This window comes from Podarcis bocagei, assembly GCF_964188305.1.
Source record: "Podarcis bocagei genome assembly, chromosome: 11".
Classification (NCBI taxonomy): Eukaryota; Metazoa; Chordata; class Lepidosauria; order Squamata; family Lacertidae; genus Podarcis; species Podarcis bocagei.
In genome coordinates, this window is record NC_138136.1 from 16579523 (window position 1) to 16598341 (window position 18819).

The 18819-nt window shown below is 42.8% G+C and overlaps 1 protein-coding gene and 1 long non-coding RNA gene across 4 annotated transcripts in view; both read left to right on the top strand.

The window, feature by feature from the left end:
* Nucleotides 1-638: 638 nt before the first annotated feature.
* ZNF608 (zinc finger protein 608) overlaps nt 639-18819 on the top strand; it is a gene marked incomplete at its 3' end in the record, with an annotated part of 127268 nt that continues 109087 nt past the window's right edge. Inside the window, exons 1-2 of one of the 3 annotated variants that reach the window (XM_081213535.1) lie at nt 639-990; nt 4127-5156. In XM_081213535.1, coding sequence (XP_081069661.1) covers nt 4287-5156 — 870 coding nt within the window. In that variant the 5' untranslated portion in view covers nt 639-990; nt 4127-4286. Of the gene's footprint in view, nt 991-1915; nt 3314-4126; nt 5157-18819 lie in introns of those variants that run through there. The other 2 variants (XM_081213536.1, XM_081213534.1) reach the window with 2 other exon arrangements.
* On the top strand, nt 14144-15245 carry LOC308597926. The gene is made up of 2 exons (XR_014013293.1): nt 14144-14427; nt 14778-15245. It is a non-coding gene; the product is annotated as an uncharacterized lncRNA (long non-coding RNA).

The following is an 18819-nucleotide window of genomic DNA, read 5'->3' on the forward strand; positions in this document are numbered from 1 at the left end:
CTCCTTTTTGCAAGCGTCGCTCAAAAGCCTTTCTCATCTGTATTATTATTTATTATTATTATTAAAAGGAGATCCGCAGGCAGCCCCGTGTTGTTGCAAAGATTCAGCGAGGGGCCATTCGGAGAAACGAGACGAGATTTTCAATGGCTCCTTGGAAAAAAAATCACATAGGGAAGCCATTAGTTGTGGTTTTGCAAACAGCAGCAGCAGCAGCAACAACACACACACACAAATGAGTGGAGGAGTCTCCCTCTTGCTTCCCTGCAGGAGACGCGGCTTGCGCTTCTCCTCACCCGCTTTGCTGCTCCTTTAATTTAAATAAAATGTATAGGCTAATGCCGTAATTGAAATGGGAAACATGATTTGTATCTTGCTGTAGCAGGAGGCTGCCTAGTGGAGCCCCCAGCGCAGCCGGGCGATTGCAAAATACAAGGCTTTTTCTATGTGTGTGTGTGTGAGCACGCGCGTGCATTTCTCACCCCCCCCTCCGGCAGCCGAGAGAAGCAGCTGTCCAATCAGAGAGCCCGGTTTCATAAAAGCTGGCCTCTGATTGGACGGATGGGAAAGGGCATTGGGAACAAAGAAAAGTCCCTTTTCAGGTACAGAGTCTATGCTTGCTTCACACTCTCTGCTTTCTCTGCAGTTCTGATTTCTGCTGCTCGCTGCTTGCAGCTGAGCTGGTTTGTGCAGTGCGCTCTCTCATGTGTGCATGGCGAGAGGCTGTGTGTTTTGCAGGGATTTATATTTTATTTTTTTAATTTTCAAAAAAAATTCCTCTTTTTATTTTAAAGGTCCATGACATCTGGTGCTGTTTTCTTCCAACAAACACAACAACAAAAAACCAAAAACCCATAAATCTTGTTGAAGAAATCTAGCCTCTCTCTTCTTTTTTTTAAATGTTTTTTTCCTCCCAACATAAAAATCGGCTGCAACCAAAACACACTCAATGCAGTTGTAGAAGGAAAAGGTCAACTCGATTCAATACAGACCGTAAGTACGGCTGCGTGGTGTCTCTCGATAGCACTTTAGAGGGGATATATATAAACATATACTGATATATATTTATATCTATCCATAGGAAAGGGGAGTGAGTGTTAAGAAATGTGTGCAACCTGGTGTATTCGGGCTTAGAAATAAAAACCCACGATCACGGTGAGGAATATTTAGGAGAGGGCTGAAAGCGTCGCACAAATCATCCTTAACGTGCACTGGAAGGGAGGGGTCGCGTTAAATATATTACCTTTTTTCTTGGAGGGGGTGGGTGTTACTGACCAAATAGGGAGAATAGAAATTGACATAACCTTACCTGTTATTCACACCTTCCCCCCTCCAAAGAAAAAAAGATCGGGGAGATCTTGTGTTAAAATACAAAACAAGCTCTCATTTTTTTGGAGGGGGGGAGGAAATGTCCTTCTGTCACATTGGAACAAATGTTTGCAATGCTTGAAACCGGGGCGGCCCGTGTGCTTTTGGCGCAGTGAGCGAGTCAAAAGAAACAAGCCTCTTCTGCCCACCTCCTCCCGTGTAAAAAAACAACAACAAATAAATAAAAACGCAACCCCCAAAACTGCCACGGCCCGATAGAGATCCGCGAAGTGGTTCGTTGCGCTGGCATTTTATTACAATGAAATAAAAATAGATCGCCTTGCAAAGGACCCTCCCAATCCTTGCAGTATTTTTGGGCTTCGTACCTGCAAGCTGTGCCAGCCCTCGAGGGAAAGGGAGAGAAAAATCGACCTTATTTCCAAACCCCCCACCGCATTTATTTCCTTTTTAAAGACCAGATCAGTATTTTCTTGATACGGTTGTCAACCCCCCCCTTTTTTTTTTGTTCTCACGACGACCAATTGAGCCCTTGATCCTCACGTGATGTGAAAAGCTTGAACTGTAACAAAATCGCTCCTTTTAGGTGGTTGGTGGCTCCTTCTCCCTCGCCCATCCCCCGCTCTCCCGCGCCCTCCTCCTCCTTCTTGCCTGCTGCGTTCCTTCCTTCCTTCCTTCTTTCTTTCTCGCCTGCCTCTCTCTCTCTTTTTTTTCCACCCTTCCCCCCTCCCCGAACATACATGCAACGCTCCGCTTTTCCAATCTCTCCGCAATTCATTACAGCTTTTAGCTTTCCAAGCGCCAGCTAATTAAAAAATACCCAGCCAAGGCGAGGAGGAGGAGGAGGGGAATAAATGAAAACGATGAACCAGGGTTTGCTGGAACGATTCTGAAAAAGAGATAGAGAGAGGGGGGGGGAAACCCCTCTGTCCTGAAAACAAGGTCGCCCATTTTTATATCTCTGGACTCTTAATTACTGAATTACCCACCACATGACTTACTCACGCCTGCAAACACCCAAACCCTGAAAAGCAATTGCAATCCGATTCCCCACCCCCTTTAAACTTTAAATGGTGGGAATATTTTGCTTCCTTTTTTTTTTCCAAAGGCTCCCTTTCCATCTGCACTCCCACCAAATCTTCTGATAACTGGTTTATCAGGCTCTGCTTTTATTCCCTCCCTTTTCCTCTCTTTCCCTCCCCCCTTCCTTCTCTCTCTCTCTTTCTCCCTCCCTCTTTCCCCCTCAAGTTAGTTCAAGAAGTCAGATCTGTCAGGACGGGAGGGGGGGGGGGGAAATGCCACTTCCCGACTAACAGGCGGAATCCAGCCCAGATTTTCAGTCCTCTCTCTGCCCCCCTCCCTCTCTTTCACTAATTTTCCCCGATGTTAGCACATTCTGGCTTGTAACAACCCGGACGCCTGTAGGTTTTCTTTCATGGGATCATTACTTACTGATCAGGATGGCTGCAGAATCTGGAACTGACGACGGGATGTGAAGTTGGAGGAAAACAATTTTGCAACCTTTTTAATTTTTTTTTTGCTACAATCACATCATCTTGGTGCTTTGCTCCAGCAAGGGAGGGGAGAAAAGGATTTTTCTTTTTTCCTGGGGGGTGCTTGAGGGCTTCTGATGTTGTGAATGTGAAATGCTACCTTGCAAGCCTGTGAAGTTGTGAGCAACCAAATATTTTAAAGGAGGGGAAAAAAACACCAAATCTCCAAAGAAAAGGTGGTGGTAGTTTTGTGTGTGTGTGTGCGTGCGGGGGGGGGGGGGAAGGACCTCTGTTTTCCCCCTCATTGCCAAAGTGGAAATATGTTCCTCGACGATTACTCTGGCAGAAATGTTACTTTGGTTTCTTCTACGTGATCACTTGCTCTTTTAAGGAAAATGAAATGGGGGAGCTGACTTTTTTGCTGAGACCAGTGAGGAGAGAATTTTGATTTGCTGGCTTAATTTTTTTTAATAAAAAAAAATGATAAAGGATTAAAGGTAAGCAATGTACGTAATATGTATGTAAATATTTGGACACTCAGCCATTGGAAATGGGCAGATTCCTTTGAAAATAATTTTAGCTAAGCTGTGTCAAACACACACTCATTTGCGGTTAGAGGCCGCCTTGGAAGTAGATCATTTAAAGTGTATGTCTTAATCAGTTTCCTGTACAGTCAGTAATACTATATTTAACAGATGGAGCTGTAGGTGACCTAAGACGACATTAGGACCACTTTTAGAAATGTTATCTTTTGTGCATTTTAAACAGAAATGGTGCATTCACCTTCCCTCAGGTAAACAAAAAAAAGGCTAAAATGAATATGCACTTTCATTGGCTCTTTTTGTGTGTGTCAGTAACCTCCTCCGTCCCCGCCTCCCTCACAGAAACAAGATAATCTAATCTAGAGAAAAGTCACAAAACTTGAAGGGGGCTGGTTTAAAATAACAAAATTTTTGGAATGCATTTTGGGAGGGAAGCTGCTCTCTCTCTCTTTGTGCCTAAGTGATCCAGAATCACATTCACTGCTTGGTATTTTTTTGTGGATTTAAATCTGTCAACTTTAAAAGGGTTTTGTTTTGTTTTTTTGCTGTGGTTTTTGTTTTTGGTACATGCCATTTTAAAGAGTGATCTTGGATGATGGGATGCAACTCTAGGGAAGATGCTCATTATCAAAGGCTTCAGTTTATCAGACCTCTTTAAAATTAATATATGGAGTGTCTTTTCTGTCCCCCTTGCCTCTATATTTTTAATTTTATTATATTCTGGTAACACCCAGCCAAGAAATATTCGACTTTTCCCCTTCCTCGCAGGAAAAGGTGGACCTGGACTTCAGGGTATCTACCCAAATATACCTGGGGAAGGAAGGCGAGAAGAATTACATTTTAAAAAGGCCCACGGAGATAAACGAATGTCCCCTCATCTCCAAAGGAAAGTTCGTCTGATTTTTACTCCAGAGGTCTCATATTCAGGATGTCATTGAACACTTCCGCTGCTGGCAAAGGTGTGGATCCAAACACGGTTGATGCTTATGACAGTGGTGATGACTGGGAAATTGGGGTTGGGAATTTAATCATCGATTTGGATGCTGATTTGGAGAAGGACAGACAGAAATTTGAGATGAATAATTCCTCGAGTTCCAAGGATTGTGGGGGTCTCGCTTCCAGTGGGGTGAACGCTACCTCCGCTTTAGCTGATGGCCTAAAATTTGCTTCCGTCCAGCCCCCCGCCCCGCAGGGGAATTCTTCACACAAAGAAACGAGCAAATCAAAAGTGAAAAGGAGTAAAACTTCGAAGGATGCTAGTAAATCTCTGCCTTCTTCTGCCTTGTATGGGATTCCTGAAATCAGCAGCGCTGGCAAGAGGCAGGAAGCCCAAGGGCGCTCAGGCGAGGCGGCTGGCATGAATTCAGCGCTGGGTCAAAGTGTGAGCGCCAACTCAAATGGCAATAACAACACCAGCAGCAGCAACAACGGCAGCGGCAGCGCTATTGCTTCCTGTGGGAAAAATAATAAAGAGGAGAAGGCAGGTAAAGCCCAGGGCAGCAGAGGCTCCAAGCGGGATAAGGATGGAGGGAAATCCAGGAAGGACAAGCAGCTTGACCTGCAGCAGGGACACAACAACAACAACGGGAGCCAACCTCCCCCTGGGCACTTGTATGGCTTTGGGACCAAGGGAGGTGGCGTTGGGAGCAACAGCCCTTTCAACTGCGCCGCCTCCGCCGTGGGGGATGCGAGCAAAAGCGCCCCAGATTCAGGGTTAATGGGGAACTCTCTCTTGGTAAAGAAAGAAGAGGAGGAGGAGGAAAGCCACAGGAGAATCAAGAAGCTGAAAACAGAAAAGGTAAGACCATGTGCTTTCCCGCCCCTTCCTTGTTGTTTGATGAAACTTCCCACGAACTTCTGCCCAGCTTCTTGCTCTGTTTGCATATAACATTTCAAACTCCCTTTCTCGGTTTCCCCCAGTCACCTCTTGGCACCCTGGAGTAAATCTTACCTGTTTGCGGTTTGTTTGGGTATTTTTGTTGTTGTTGTTGTTGTTGTTGTTCCGGGGGGAAATACCAATGCATTGTGGTTCTTAATTTGTTTTGGCTTCGGCGTTTGTTAATCTTGCTGATTGAAATTGCATATCTGTTGTCTGTTCTTCATTGCCTACACTCAAAGGGGAAAAAGTGGTGGTGTCCCTTCTGCCCAGGTGTCAAGAAATTCCTACCCCCACAACAGCAACAAAGGATGCAGAGCAGATATTGGAATCTTCTAATGCCATGGGTTTGAAGGATAATCCCAAAGAGTTATTGTATTTTTGGTTTTTTGGGGGGTGGAATAATAAGGTGGAGAGTCACTGCTGCTCCTACCAAAGCCAGGAAGCCCTACATAATTCAGAAACTGCCATGAGGAGTGCTTTGTCAGCAGGCATGCGGTGTGCGGATAACCTGTTTGGAAGGAGGGCAGTGGGGGAGGGGGGTCCGCTATGTACCCAGATCTCTGTGTGTGCAAAACCCTCTTTTCCAAATATAGGAAAACATGTTGTCCTCTGCCCAGCAGTCTCCTTCTCTTATCTGCATTCTCAAGGAGTTCCTTCATGTGAGCTGCCTGTTTGTTGAGTCGTTGAAAAATGTGTGTGTGTTTTTCTCCCTCCCCACTGAAGTCTGAAGGATGTTCTCTGCGAAGGATAAATGGCTTTGCATTGTGAAGGGAGGTGGAGGGGACTGGTTTCTCTGGGCTATTGTTATTGCTCACTGGGGCAGCGTTTGGTGTAAGCAAGGATTGTTCTGCATCCAGAGGACAGAAGGTTCCTTTGTCATCTAGGGAGCTATTGTTGGCTTATAATTAAGAGTCAAATTAATTCTACAGGTTGCTTAAACAAAGACAACCCCTCCCCACCAGCCCACCAGCCCTGCTCCCCACTCCAGAAAGAGCCCTGCTGGGTAATAGCTGGCAACATGATTGCACACAATCATTCAGACATTATTCCCATTTCAAGTTTCAGAGCTGGATAACTTTCTGCGTTGAGTGCAGGAAAGATGTGTACAGGTGTTCAGAAGCACTGGCTGTGTTGGGCCAGGTCTGTAACTCTTGTGCGGCACATAATTCTCTAGAGAATCCTGTGCTTGTTAATTCCCCCCTGCATCCCTAAGACATGCTCAAAATGATCTCACTGTAACAAATGCCTGTTTGATTTTTATTTTTTTATTTTTTGCAAATTACAGCTTGGACAAGATCCCGTTTGCCTGCAACGTAATCTGCACAGCCTTCTCTCTCTCTCTCTCTCTCATTTAGAGTGTTGAGTTCTGGTTGTGTCCTTCTTTGCTTGCAAACATGGCTCTGAATGGTCTCTGTGTAATTCTTTCCTAGCTGCAGATGTGTGGGGAGTTTGGGGGGAGAGAGAGACCCAGATTGGTTGACTTCCTAAGGTATAAAGTGCAGTCTGTGTTCTGGCTTAGTGAAATGCTTCTGCTGTGCTCTGAAAGCTGCCCTAAAATCTCAGGCTCCAGTGTTGTTGTGTCCCCCCCCTTTTTATTAACTCAGTACAGTAGGCACTTGCTTTTGTTGCCAATAGCCTTCAAATTGCAGTTCTCTAATCTGCTTTAACTATCTAGATAAATTGCCCTAATCCAGTCTTCACAATGCTTGTGGTTAAAGAGTCAGAGCCATTTGATTGGATTCAGTGGATGGCTGGAATGTGGGAGGTGCTGCCCTTTCCTAACCTCCTTAGCCTTTTAATCTTTCAGCCAAATGTTCACATTCAACAATTTTGTTTAGCTGGCAATCTGAACATTTCAGTATCTCAAAGGCTGCTGTCATGGCAACAGGAGATTAGACAGTGGTGTGGTTTTCTCCCCTCCCTCCCTCCTTCCCACCCCCACCCCCTTGTGTGTGTGTTCCTTTTCATTCCAGTCACACAGGAAATTATATGAGGAATGAATTCATATACAAGCAAAGTACATTTCAGCCAGTGTAATGTAAATGAGGTAATGTGTAAACTAGGAACAAACCTGTCTGGAGGAGCTGTTCCCCCCCCTCTCTCTCTCTCCTTTTGCCAAAGGAGCACTTCTTATTTCAGCACTTGCCTTTATAGAATCGGTGGAGTTTGAATTACCAGTAACACCCACTGCTGTTGGCTCAAACTGACTTTAATGACTTCACTTGTTAGAGCCCTGCAGTGATGCCCCATTGTCTGCCACACTGGTGTGTTGGCTTACTGTCTAAAAGCATCCTTCAGGGTTTTTTTTTTTACTTCGGGGAGAAATTCCTTTCAATCAAATATTATGTGTCTGGATGTGAAACCTTGCTGCAAAAGGATGTGGCACTTTGTGGTGCTGTTTCCTTCTCCCCTTTCTCTCTCTCTCTCTTTTTAAAAAAAGATAACCAAGCATAGTCCTTGCCGAGGAAAAAGAAGATATATTTGGGGAATTAAAATCAAATCTTTCCTCTGTCCAAAGATGTAGTAGATACGTGACCAGCACACAAATAGCATCCCTTTAGGACTTGGCATGGATTTTCCAGCAGTGGGTGGCTGAATCAATTTCCACACTTAAACTGGCATCTCCCTTTAAATAGCTTCTCAAATTTATTAATAACTGAATATTCAAAACCTTTGTCTTCTCATCTCTGACGGCGCTTAGCTCTCTAAAAAGCAACAGCCACAACATGGAAAGCCGAGAGCAGATTCCCAAGAGGCACAATTGCTATTTAATTTTAACGTTTTGCTTAAAGAGTCTATTTGGGGGTTTGCTTCTTCTGTTTCTGTACTGCAGAAAGTCACACAAAATCACGCCCAACTGAATCCAATGAGTGTCTTCCTCTCTCCTCTTAAGAGTTGCCACTCCCTTGATGTGTAGGTAGAAGATGTGAGTATCTTGGAATTTAAAAAACGTCTGAGGTTACATATTTGTTCAGCCCATTTGGTGGTTAACACACCACCGACATGTGTAAATAAGTAGAACAATGGGAAAGGTTTGAGTGTCTAGTTGTGACAGGTAGGCCAAATACTCATGTCAGGCTTGGAATGTTAAAATCTGGCCCCTTTCATCATTGCCAAATTTGTAGGAAGTTACAGAAATTGCCAATCAGCATGAGTGCCCCTTTCTTTTATGGTTTACCAATTTCTGCTGCTGTTACCCTGTGAAAATTTTAAGTAGTCTTCAAGAACTTCCCATTTGATTTATATGCTGTGTGTGCAATAATTGTTCATTGTGCACGTTTACCAAAACTGGTACAGTGTGTGTATAAAAACACACACCCTTAGCCTATTAACATGCAATTGCTAGCGGCTGATTATTGTGGCCAGCTTTTCGCATTTTCTGTACCGTCATGGGACACTTGACACGTTTTTCTTAAGAATATGTTTTGACTCAACGGCCTGGTTCGCACGTCATATTAAACCACAGTCAACGTTAAACCATAGTATAATCTGAACCAGCTAATGTACAGTTCTCCAAAGTCCTCCTCTCTCGCTCCTAGAGCAATGAACCACAAGTTTTCTGCTCCAGGCGATCACAAGTGGTAGACAAAGTTTCCTCTCTTCTTACTGCTTGCAATTTGTTTTTTTTTGGGGGGGCACACCCAAAAGCCCAGGTTAGGGCAACACAACGTTCTTGGGCATCTTGGTTGGGTTGGTACCTCCAAGTGCATCGCAGCCAGGAGCAAAACTCTGTGCACACCAGCAGCTTTAACGTGATGTGCAAACGCTAGCCTATGAGTTTATGAAGATGTGTGTGTGTTTTAATATGCCGGCTAATGCTGCTGTTTAGGGGCCATTTATTCACTGCCGGGAGAAGCAAAGGGCAGAAAGGTCACTGGTTGTAATTAAGGAACAAAGTCCATTGTTGCTGGACAGCAAACTGTTTTGAAAGCTACATAAGGGATTTAGCTGTCAAAAACATTGATAACTCTTGGGCGCTTCATAATCAGCCCTGCTCCGGGTTCTTAATGCTCTATAGCGCTGTCTAGTAGTGTGACGACGTTTTTCTGGGTCTAGCTGAAGAGGTGGTGGCCTTTGGCTGAGGAAAGCTTTCTGTATGAACCCAGTGACCTCTCAGGCCAGATTCATTCTGTATTGAATTCCTCTGCAAGGTTAAAGTAACACTGAAACAATGGGCCCTGAGACATGCATAAAGCGAAGCATCTAAAGGAATGTGGTTGTTGTGAACCACTTGAGGGGGGGGCATGTAAATTTTACACAGGACATTACTTAATCTTACCATATATATTTTTTTGTAAAAAAACCAACAACTTCATGAATGCCCAGTAAAAGAAATGAAAGGAATTTTAGGATGTGTTTAGCTTCAGCTTGCTTTGCGTGCTTTAATTAGGAGTATATAAATACTTTTTTGAGCGAAGAAGCAGTTTATAGCCCAATAAATGAAAACGCGTTTTAAAAGTGCTAAGCAAAACTCTTGTGTAACCACAGAGGTGTTCAATAACCAGATTTCAAGTAACACGCAATGTACCATCTGTTCCCAGTTTGCAATCTAAAAAAACATGAGTTGAACAAACGTGAGATTTGCTAACATTCCCCTCCCCCCCCACTTTTTTATTATTTAAAACATTCACCTGTAACTTTGTAGAAAGGCAGTGAATTTCTAGAATACAAGAAAGCCAGGTACAATGTGTGCCCAACGCATATTTCAAACCTCTATACTTTTAAGAAAAGCTTAGTTTTAGTTTATCGCTGAAGAATTGAGAACAGGGAATTAGCTCCAGCAGCCCAACAAGGACCAGCTTTTCAAAGATCTCATTATTTAGCAAGTGCTTGAATTATTCTGTCCATTCCCTCCCCCCCAGAGGCAAGAGAGAGGAAAAAAGGGAAACAGAGGGAGGGCAGGAGGGAAAAACATTCCCAAAGGATAATTTTAGTAGGTTATTACCAATTACCTAATGGTATACATGATAAAAGCTGCTCACTGCAATTTCCAGGAAACAGACTCTGTAAGAAAGTTAACTGAAATTGTTGCATTAGGTGCAGAAAAACATTTGAAAGACAAAAGCTGAATTTCTGAACTGTTAGGCAATAGGATTCTTGGCTGCAGACTGTGCACCTTGGGGAAAAAAAACATCTTCCTGTCTTTGTTTGAGGTCTGTTATTGAAGCTAATGACTGGTCTTGTGTTGCCTTGAGATAAATGGCATTATCTCTTGAGTAGGCTGACAGGGAACAGACATGTTAATGGTGAAGCTGCGGGGAGGATCTGCTGTAGTTCTGACAAAAGAGTTAAGCGTGGACCCCTGGTTGTGATCATTAACACATAATGCATTTCTGCTTTTCCTGGCAGGTCTGTGATAATTGGAAAGCTACTTTTTCCAACAATCACTTCAGCCCCCAAACCGATCTTCCAGTATATATCTCTGCCTGCAAAAAAACTTGTGAACCTTTGGTTAGAAAAAGAGGAACACTGTTTAAATATCAACAATTACATCCTGATATTTACAGGAGCATCCTTTAAAAAATAATAATAATAATGAAATGAACATACTGTGCTGGAGATGAAGCAATAGGTTTTTAGCAAATGGGAATGAAGCATTATAATGAGGCATTGGAAAATGTGATGAGCCAGCTAGATTGTTATAATCTAGTCTAAAAGCCTCAACTGGGTGAGAACCAAGTTGTTGCCACATTGAAAACAAAACACACACACAAAAATGTGTGGAAATTACATTGTATTTTGAAGGGGTTAAGGGTTGTTGTTGTTGTTGTTTAGTCGTTTAGTCATGTCCGACTCTTCGTGACCCCATGGACCAGAGCACGCCAAGCACTTCTGTCTTTCACTGCCTCCCGCAGTTTGGTCAGACTCATGTTTGTAGCTTCGAAGACACTGTCCAACCATCTTGTCCTCTGTCGTCCCCTTCTCCTTGTGCCCTCCATCTTTCCCAACATCAGGGTCTTTTCCAGGGAGTCTTCTCTTCTCATGAGGTGGCTAAAATATTGGAGCCTCAGCTTCACGATCTGTCCTTCCAGTGAGCACTCAGGGTTGATTTCCTTAAGAATGGATAGGTTTGATCTTCCTGCAGTCCATGGTACTCTCAAAAGTCTCCTCCAGCACCATAATTCAAAAGCATCAGTTCTTCGGCAATCTGCCTTCTTTATGGTCCAGTTCTCACTTCCATGCTTCAAGGGACCCCTGACCATTCAAACTCTGATACTTTGTTTAAAATTAATCTAGATTAATTCCCACTCTTGAATCTGTATTTTAAATAATAAATATTGCTTAGAATTCCCGACTTAAAACTCCACTTGAAACGTTTACACTTATTTTTTTTTATTTTTTTTTAACATAAGCAAGCACTTTAGTAACAGTAAAAGCGAAAGATTCTTGAAGGATCCCCTTAACACTAGAAACAGCAATGGATTTTTATTTTTATTATCCTGCTTTGTAATCTCCTCATTAGAAACTGCTGTTGGGAGGGTCCAGTCTCTTTCATAGAATTGTAGAGTTGGAAGGGACCCCTAAGCATGGCTGTCAACGTTTCCCCTTTAAGAGAAATTCCCTTATTCCGAATAGGATTCCTCGCAAGAAAAGGGAAAAGTTGACAGCTATGCCCCTAAGGATTATCTGGCCCAACCTCTGCAATGCAGGAATATGTACCTTGTCCATTGCAGTGATCGAACCTGCAACCTTCAGTAGAAGCTATTTCACTGAAATAAGAAATTTGAGGTTCTCTGTCCTTTCTATATACAGTGGTACCTTGGTTTTAGAACAGCTTAGTTTATGAACAAGTTGGAAATAGAACGCTGCAAACCCTGAAGTACCGTACTTTTCCGTGCATAAGACAAAGTTTTTCCTTTAAAAATTATGCTAAAAAGTGGGGGTCGTCTTTTACATGGATAGTGCATAGGGCGTGCGTTTGATTGTTTGGTTCCGCATAGTCAGTGGCTATTGGGCGCGTTATTGGTTGCAGCGTCAATGGCTGGTGTTGATTGGCTGATGCTGCGGCAGTTGGGTGGGCGATTGTCAGCTTTTGCCGGTGATGGGACAGACGAGAGGTGTTTTTTTGTAGGCTAGCAGGTGAGTGATTTTCGGCAATCCCCTCTAAAAAAACCTCAACAACCTGGATAATCCCCACTCCCCCCAAAGCTCAACAACTTTGGGCAATCCTCCGCTAAAAAGCTCAATAACTCTGTGCGATCTCCCCCCATTTTCTTAAATTTGAGTCCCCCAAAATAGAGGGTGTCTTATACATGGGGAGCGTCTTATAGATGGAAAGGTATGGTAGGTGTTCCGGTTTGTGAACATTGCCCTGGAACTTTGCCTTCCTGTTGAGTGTGTTCCATTTGTAAATTGAGTTTCTGCTGTTAATCAGAGAATTTTTGTTGACTGTCGGCTGTTCAGTCCCAAGCACTGATGCAACACTGAGATGATATTTGGACCTTTTGTCTTTGCTATCTTGTTGCGTTTTTGTGGCCTTTTCGGTTTTTTGACTGTGACTTGTTCTTCGTTTTATGGGACTGACTTGTGACTGTGGCTTGTGACTTCGTTTTTGTGACTTGCTTTTATGACTGTGTGGAACCCAGTTCAGCTACTGATTGATTGATTGATTGTGTGACTGCAAAAATAGATAAAAGCCCCCCATCCAAACAATGACTATCAGTGCACATAAAGAAAAATAATAATTTTAATTTTTATCATCTACAACACTGTCTTATTTATTTTATAGTACAGTACATTGATTATTGCTTTCATCTTATGGATCAATGGTCTCGTTAGATAGTAAAATTCATGTTCAATTGCTGTTTTAGAGATTGTTTTTAAAAGTCTGGAACGGATTAATCCATTTTGCATTACTTTCTATGGGAAAGCACGCCTTGGTTTTAGAACACTTTGGTTTTGGAACGGACTTCCGGAACGGATTAAGTTTGAGAACCAAGGTACCACTGTATTGCACCACTTTTGTGAAGCATTTCAACATCACCATGAAACCCAGGTGCGCTGAATTCAGGTGACGAAGTTTTCAGTATGGACACAATATCTGTGTCAGGCAAAAGGGGCTCATTACCAGAATTTGCTTCCGACCAATCCATTTCTCTGGAAAGAGAATATGTAGGCTACAGCAAAGCGTCAGCTTGCGAGACCAGCACACTGCCTAAGCTGCTAAATAATGGACCCTGATGAGCCATGCCAACAGACTCATGCACAAATTCTGACGTATAAGCAGCAATAAAAGTCTTATATCATTCTTTAAGCAGTGTGACAGCGCATACTGAATGGCAAGTTATACATTTATAGAGCAGTTTCTTAAGTGTTCAAAGCACTTCATATTTATCAATCTCAATAATCCTTATAACTGCAATAGAGGGCAATGTTATTAAATTACAGGTGGAGGTCTGAGGCTAAGAAACTGCAGTTTGTCTTTAGCCACCCAGTGGCTTGGTTCACACATGACCCTAAACCAGGGTGTCCCAAGCTTGGGTCTCCAGCTGTTTTTGGACTATGTCTCCTATCGTCCCCAGCTAGCAGGACGAGTGATCAGGGATGATGGGAATTGTAGTAAAAACCCTTCCCTAAACTATGGTTAAGTTACTGGGTCAGGGACTGACGCTCAAATTACACCATGGTTTATTAACCATGGTTTGGTTTAATCATTGATGTGGGACTGAGACCAGTGATTAAAGGCTCAGCTGAAATAGGAACACCCGGTTCATAGCTCATGCTATGAACTCATTGAGCTTACAGCTTTTTAATTGGAATCAAATCTTCTGGGAAGTTGTGTTATACCAAGTCAGGCCATCAAGCTCAGTATTGTCCACACACGGACAGGCATTTACAGACAAAAGTCTTTCTCAGATCTATCTGAAGATGTAATGGATTGAAGTTGGGACCTTTTGCATCCAAAGGATGTGCTCCACCGCAAATTAGTCCATTGACTAATTCCCTGATTCCCTATTCACAGACATTGTTCAGGATCCTGGTTGCACACAAATATGCAGTGAAAGAGTGTGGAGGATGAGGGAAACCCTTTGGTGTGCCTCTTTGGAAAACCCTAGATGAATAATTCTGCTAGCATCTGCCCACCCTTTGCATCTGCATGTTTTGCTTTCTAATGCACTCCTGTTCATGCTGCATGTGATCAAGCCGGCTGATCAAGATTTCCTTCCCTTTTAAAATAACAAATCAAGATGTAAGATAGATCATGTTGTAATGTTCTGCTATGATCCATTGGGCTAGGGATGGTGGGACATATTATCAAGATTGAGTCATGGGGGGAACTGTGGAAACCGAATTTGAAATTCGCAGCGTGTTATGCCCTGGAAGAAAATTTTATGGAAATGATCCATAGATGGTATCTGACATGAAGCAAATTGGGGAAAATGTATAAATCTGAGTATCTGTTGGGAATGTGAAGAAGTTGAAGGTACATTTTACCATATGTGGGGTGGACTTGTAGAGTGGCTAAGGATTGTTGGGAGATGGTAAAGAAAATGAGGTAAAGAAAAAAATTAAAGTAACTCTTAGAATCATTTCTTTTAGGGATAACTGGGATGGATGTTCCCAAAAGGCAGATGAACTTACTCTTCTATGCCACGATGTCAGCAAGAGTAATACTATATGTGCAGAAATGGCGATATGAGGTGGTACCAACAAAAGAAGATTGGCAGTTAAAATTGACAGAAGGTGCCAAATTGGAAAATTTAACCATGAAAATTGGATATCAAGAAGAGGCCGTTTTTAAGGAGGATTGGAAACCTTTCTTGGACTATCTAAAGAGCTATTGTAAACATGTAAAAACGCAAGCAGAGTTTGAATGAAGAACAGCAGTAAAACAAGCAAGAAGGATAGGGTATAGATTAATTATGATATGCAGCAATATTAGAAAATATGGGGAAACTGCGGAGGGGTGAAGGGGAAGTCAAATGATAAATGAATATTAATTGGAAATATATATTGTGTATTTAATTTGTAAACTTCTGAAATTTATAAATAAAATCTTTTTAAAAAGATCATAAAGTAACATTGGCAATAATGGTGATAATGTTAAGTCGGGGTTTGATGACAACCTTCCCAATAGAATTAGTTTGCCTCAAGATGGGATCTGCTGTTCCCATTGCAAAGAAGATGCTCTGTGCCCTTGGAACTTGTACTGAAAACCAATTTCGTGAAAGAAGGAAAACACAGCCCTGCAGCCAGTGAACCATCTAGTAGAGCATTCTGTTCCCAAGAGCAACCAACTAAAGCCATTGTAAAAAAACAGCAGTACATCTCAACATTTCAGATTCAGAGGAATATTGGCAGCTTTCGCACGCAACAATATGCCAAGGTTTAATAAACCACACTGTGCACCAGCTGTGTGCTAGTGCACACAAACCCAATTTGCTCCACCACAGTTGCTTAAGCAAACCAGCTTAGTGTGATATCTGAACCAGGATCATGGTTTGTTCCTCCCTAGCAAGCGAGAATTGTTTACCAGACTTAACACAAGGTTTGCTGTTGGCCCACAAACAGCGTTTGAGATTTGCAAGGCGCATTTTGCACCTGACTATCAACCACTTCTCCTGCCAACCTAGCAGTTTGAAAGCACGTCAAAGTGCAAGTAGATAAATAGGTACCGCTCCAGTGGGAAGGTAAACGGCATTTCCGTGTGCTGCTCTGGTTCGCCAGAAGCAGCTTAGTCCTGCTGGCCACATGACCCGGAAGCTGTCTGCGGACAAACGCCGGCTCCCTTGGCCAATAAAGCAAGATGAGCGCCGCAACCCCAGAGTCGGTCATGACTGGACCTAATGGTCAGGGGTCCCTATCGACCACTTGTGACCAAGTGTAGGTGCCCGGGCGCCAGGATGATGCCTGACATCTCCACCATCTGGAGGTGCATGCCTGGGGATCCATGGATCTTACCAGTTTTCACACACTAATACCACATCCTGTAGAATTCTAACACTTATAATTTATCTGCCCAATTGGAATGAATTTCCGGAACCAAATTGCTTTTTCACTGCAGCCTCAGCAGGAGCAGTCACCATTAAGAAAAAGAGGTCGGAGTAGGCCAATATATGTAGACTATCCCTGGATCAAGTGACTTTTCTTCTTTATGTTCTGAAAGTTCTTAACCTAGCTCAAGGTTGTCATCTGAACTAGCCAGATGTTTTAACTGAGAATCAATCACAGTCAGTCCATCATTTGAAAAATAAGATTTTCGAGCCATAGGGCCCCCAAATGGCAACTAGACATCCTGTTTTGGCTACTGCAACCTTGGTTTAAGGAGCCATTTGGCACCTAGCTTTTATATCTTGAGTTTCCAACACTGGTAACAAAGCCCAAAGTTCCTTCAGTGTAAATGTAGCTGGGATTTTGTGCCTCATAGTCTGTAATTTTGAACATCCTTACAGTGACTCATCCGACATTTTGCTGCCAACTTATTCAGTTTGGAGAGATGATTCTACCATCTTGACTACTTTGGAGTTTAACACAAAAGTGGTTTCACTGCAAGCTTGTCCTTGATTCTAGATAATTTTTAATAGTTAAGTCGTTTGGCCAGCTTTATCGGTAAACGTTGGACCGTGTTTATAATGCATCACATTGTGTCATTTTTGATACAGTGAATGAGCCCTTGGCTCTCATGCTATTTCCTTCTCCCTATCCCTTTCAGGTAGGTGCAAATAATTGCATTAAAAATGGACAAACTATAATTTGGCCTAAAACAATATGGTTTGTCCACTTTGAATGTATTGACAATGTATTATGGTTTGCTGTTAACTCCAGAAGTGAGAGGGAAAAGCAGGCGGGGACAGGTCATCCCCAAAGCCCTAAACTATGGTTTGGCATTACTCTGTAGATCTCCTGCACAGTGGATCTTCAGTCAAGGCAATTGAAATTAGCAACTGGAAACTTCAAGTGGAGAAGTTTTCCATTTCCACTTCAGTTGTTTTCTAAATGAAAGTGCAAACCAATTAGTTGATGCAACCATTAAAAGACATTGATTTACAACTTGCAAAGTCAACTTTATCTCATTGTGTTTAATACATGGGTCATAAAATCAGTAATGAGAGCATACAAGTGTAATCTTTAACTTGTTTGTTTACGTGCGGTGTTGTGTCAGGCTCAGAGCGTTGGATTTGGACTGGAGAGGCTTTCAGATAAGTTTACGTAGAGTTGAAACAATAGTGACCTCTAGTTAGTTATTATCTTGGGAGCTTTTGTCAGGCAAATATTGGGACATTCCCAAACTCTGGTGCAAGGGCAAAATAAGAGGATGAAAAGAGCCTTTTTGCATTAGATGAAAAGTTCATTTAGTTTGGTATTCTGTTCCCCACAATGACCAGTTTGGTGCCTCTGGGACATCTTTTATTTATTTATTTCCCACCCATCTGGCTGGGTTTCCCCAGCCACTCTGTACAGCTTACAAAATAAGATTTAAAAGACATTAAAATATCAGTCATAAAAAAACTTCCCCAAATAGGGCTGCCTTCAGGTGTCTTCTAAATGTCAGATAGTTGCTTATTTCCTTGACATCTGCTGGGAGGGCGTTTCATAGGGCAGGCGCCACCACCGAAAAGGCCCTCTGCCTGGTTCCTTGTAACCACAATTCTTACAGAGAGGGAACCGCCAGAAGGCCCTCGGAGCTGGACCTCAGTGTCTGGGCTGAACGATGGGGGTGGAGACACTTCTTCAGGTATACTGGGCCAAGGCCGTTCAGGGCTTTAAAGGTCCGCACCAAAACTTTGGAAAACGTACTGGGAGCCAATGAAGGTCTTTCAGGACTGGTGTTATATGGTCTCAGCGGCCACTCTCAGTCACCATTCTCGCTGCCACATTCTGGATTAATTGTAGTTTCCGGGTCACCTTCAATGTGGAGGTGGAGCTTAGTGCACTCATCCCTGCTTGCATGCAAGGTTTACACACCACTAGTGGTGCCTGAATAGGACTTAGTTTGCTCAGAAACTACCAGCCCCAGTTTATGGAAAGTTATGGAGCCTAGTTTTCAAATATGAATGATCTTAGATACAGGTACTTGCATAGGGAGAGCCAATAATAATTCTATCATTTCTGTAAGGAGCAATACTTTTGCAATATACAGTGGTACCTTGGTTTACAGCCATAATCCATTCCGGAGGTCTGTTTGTAAACCAAAACAGGTTGTAACACAAGGCACGCTTTAGCCAATGAGGCCTTCCCCAAAAAATTGTAATCCCCCCAAAAAATTTGGGTTGCAAACTGGGACACACACTTCCGGGTTTGACATGTTTGTAATCCAAGATGTATGCAAACCAAGGTACCACTGTATGCAGAACTCCGCATAATGTTAAACATAGACCTGAAAAGGCTTAAGTGAAGACATGTGAGGGTTTGGGTTGTGGTAGCAGGAGTGTGACACCTAACTTTGCTTCTTTTAATCATGTTCAGGTGTGTTAGTGTTGGAGTGTTGAACTGATGCCTGGGATAAACAGGATAAAGGCCAGTGAACTCAATCCTGATCAGCCTGAGCTTCTGTTGGCAGGTGATTTGTGTGATTTAGAAGATGATGTGCATCATTTTTTTGAAGGTCTTGTGACATGAAGCACCTTGCAGTCACTTACGT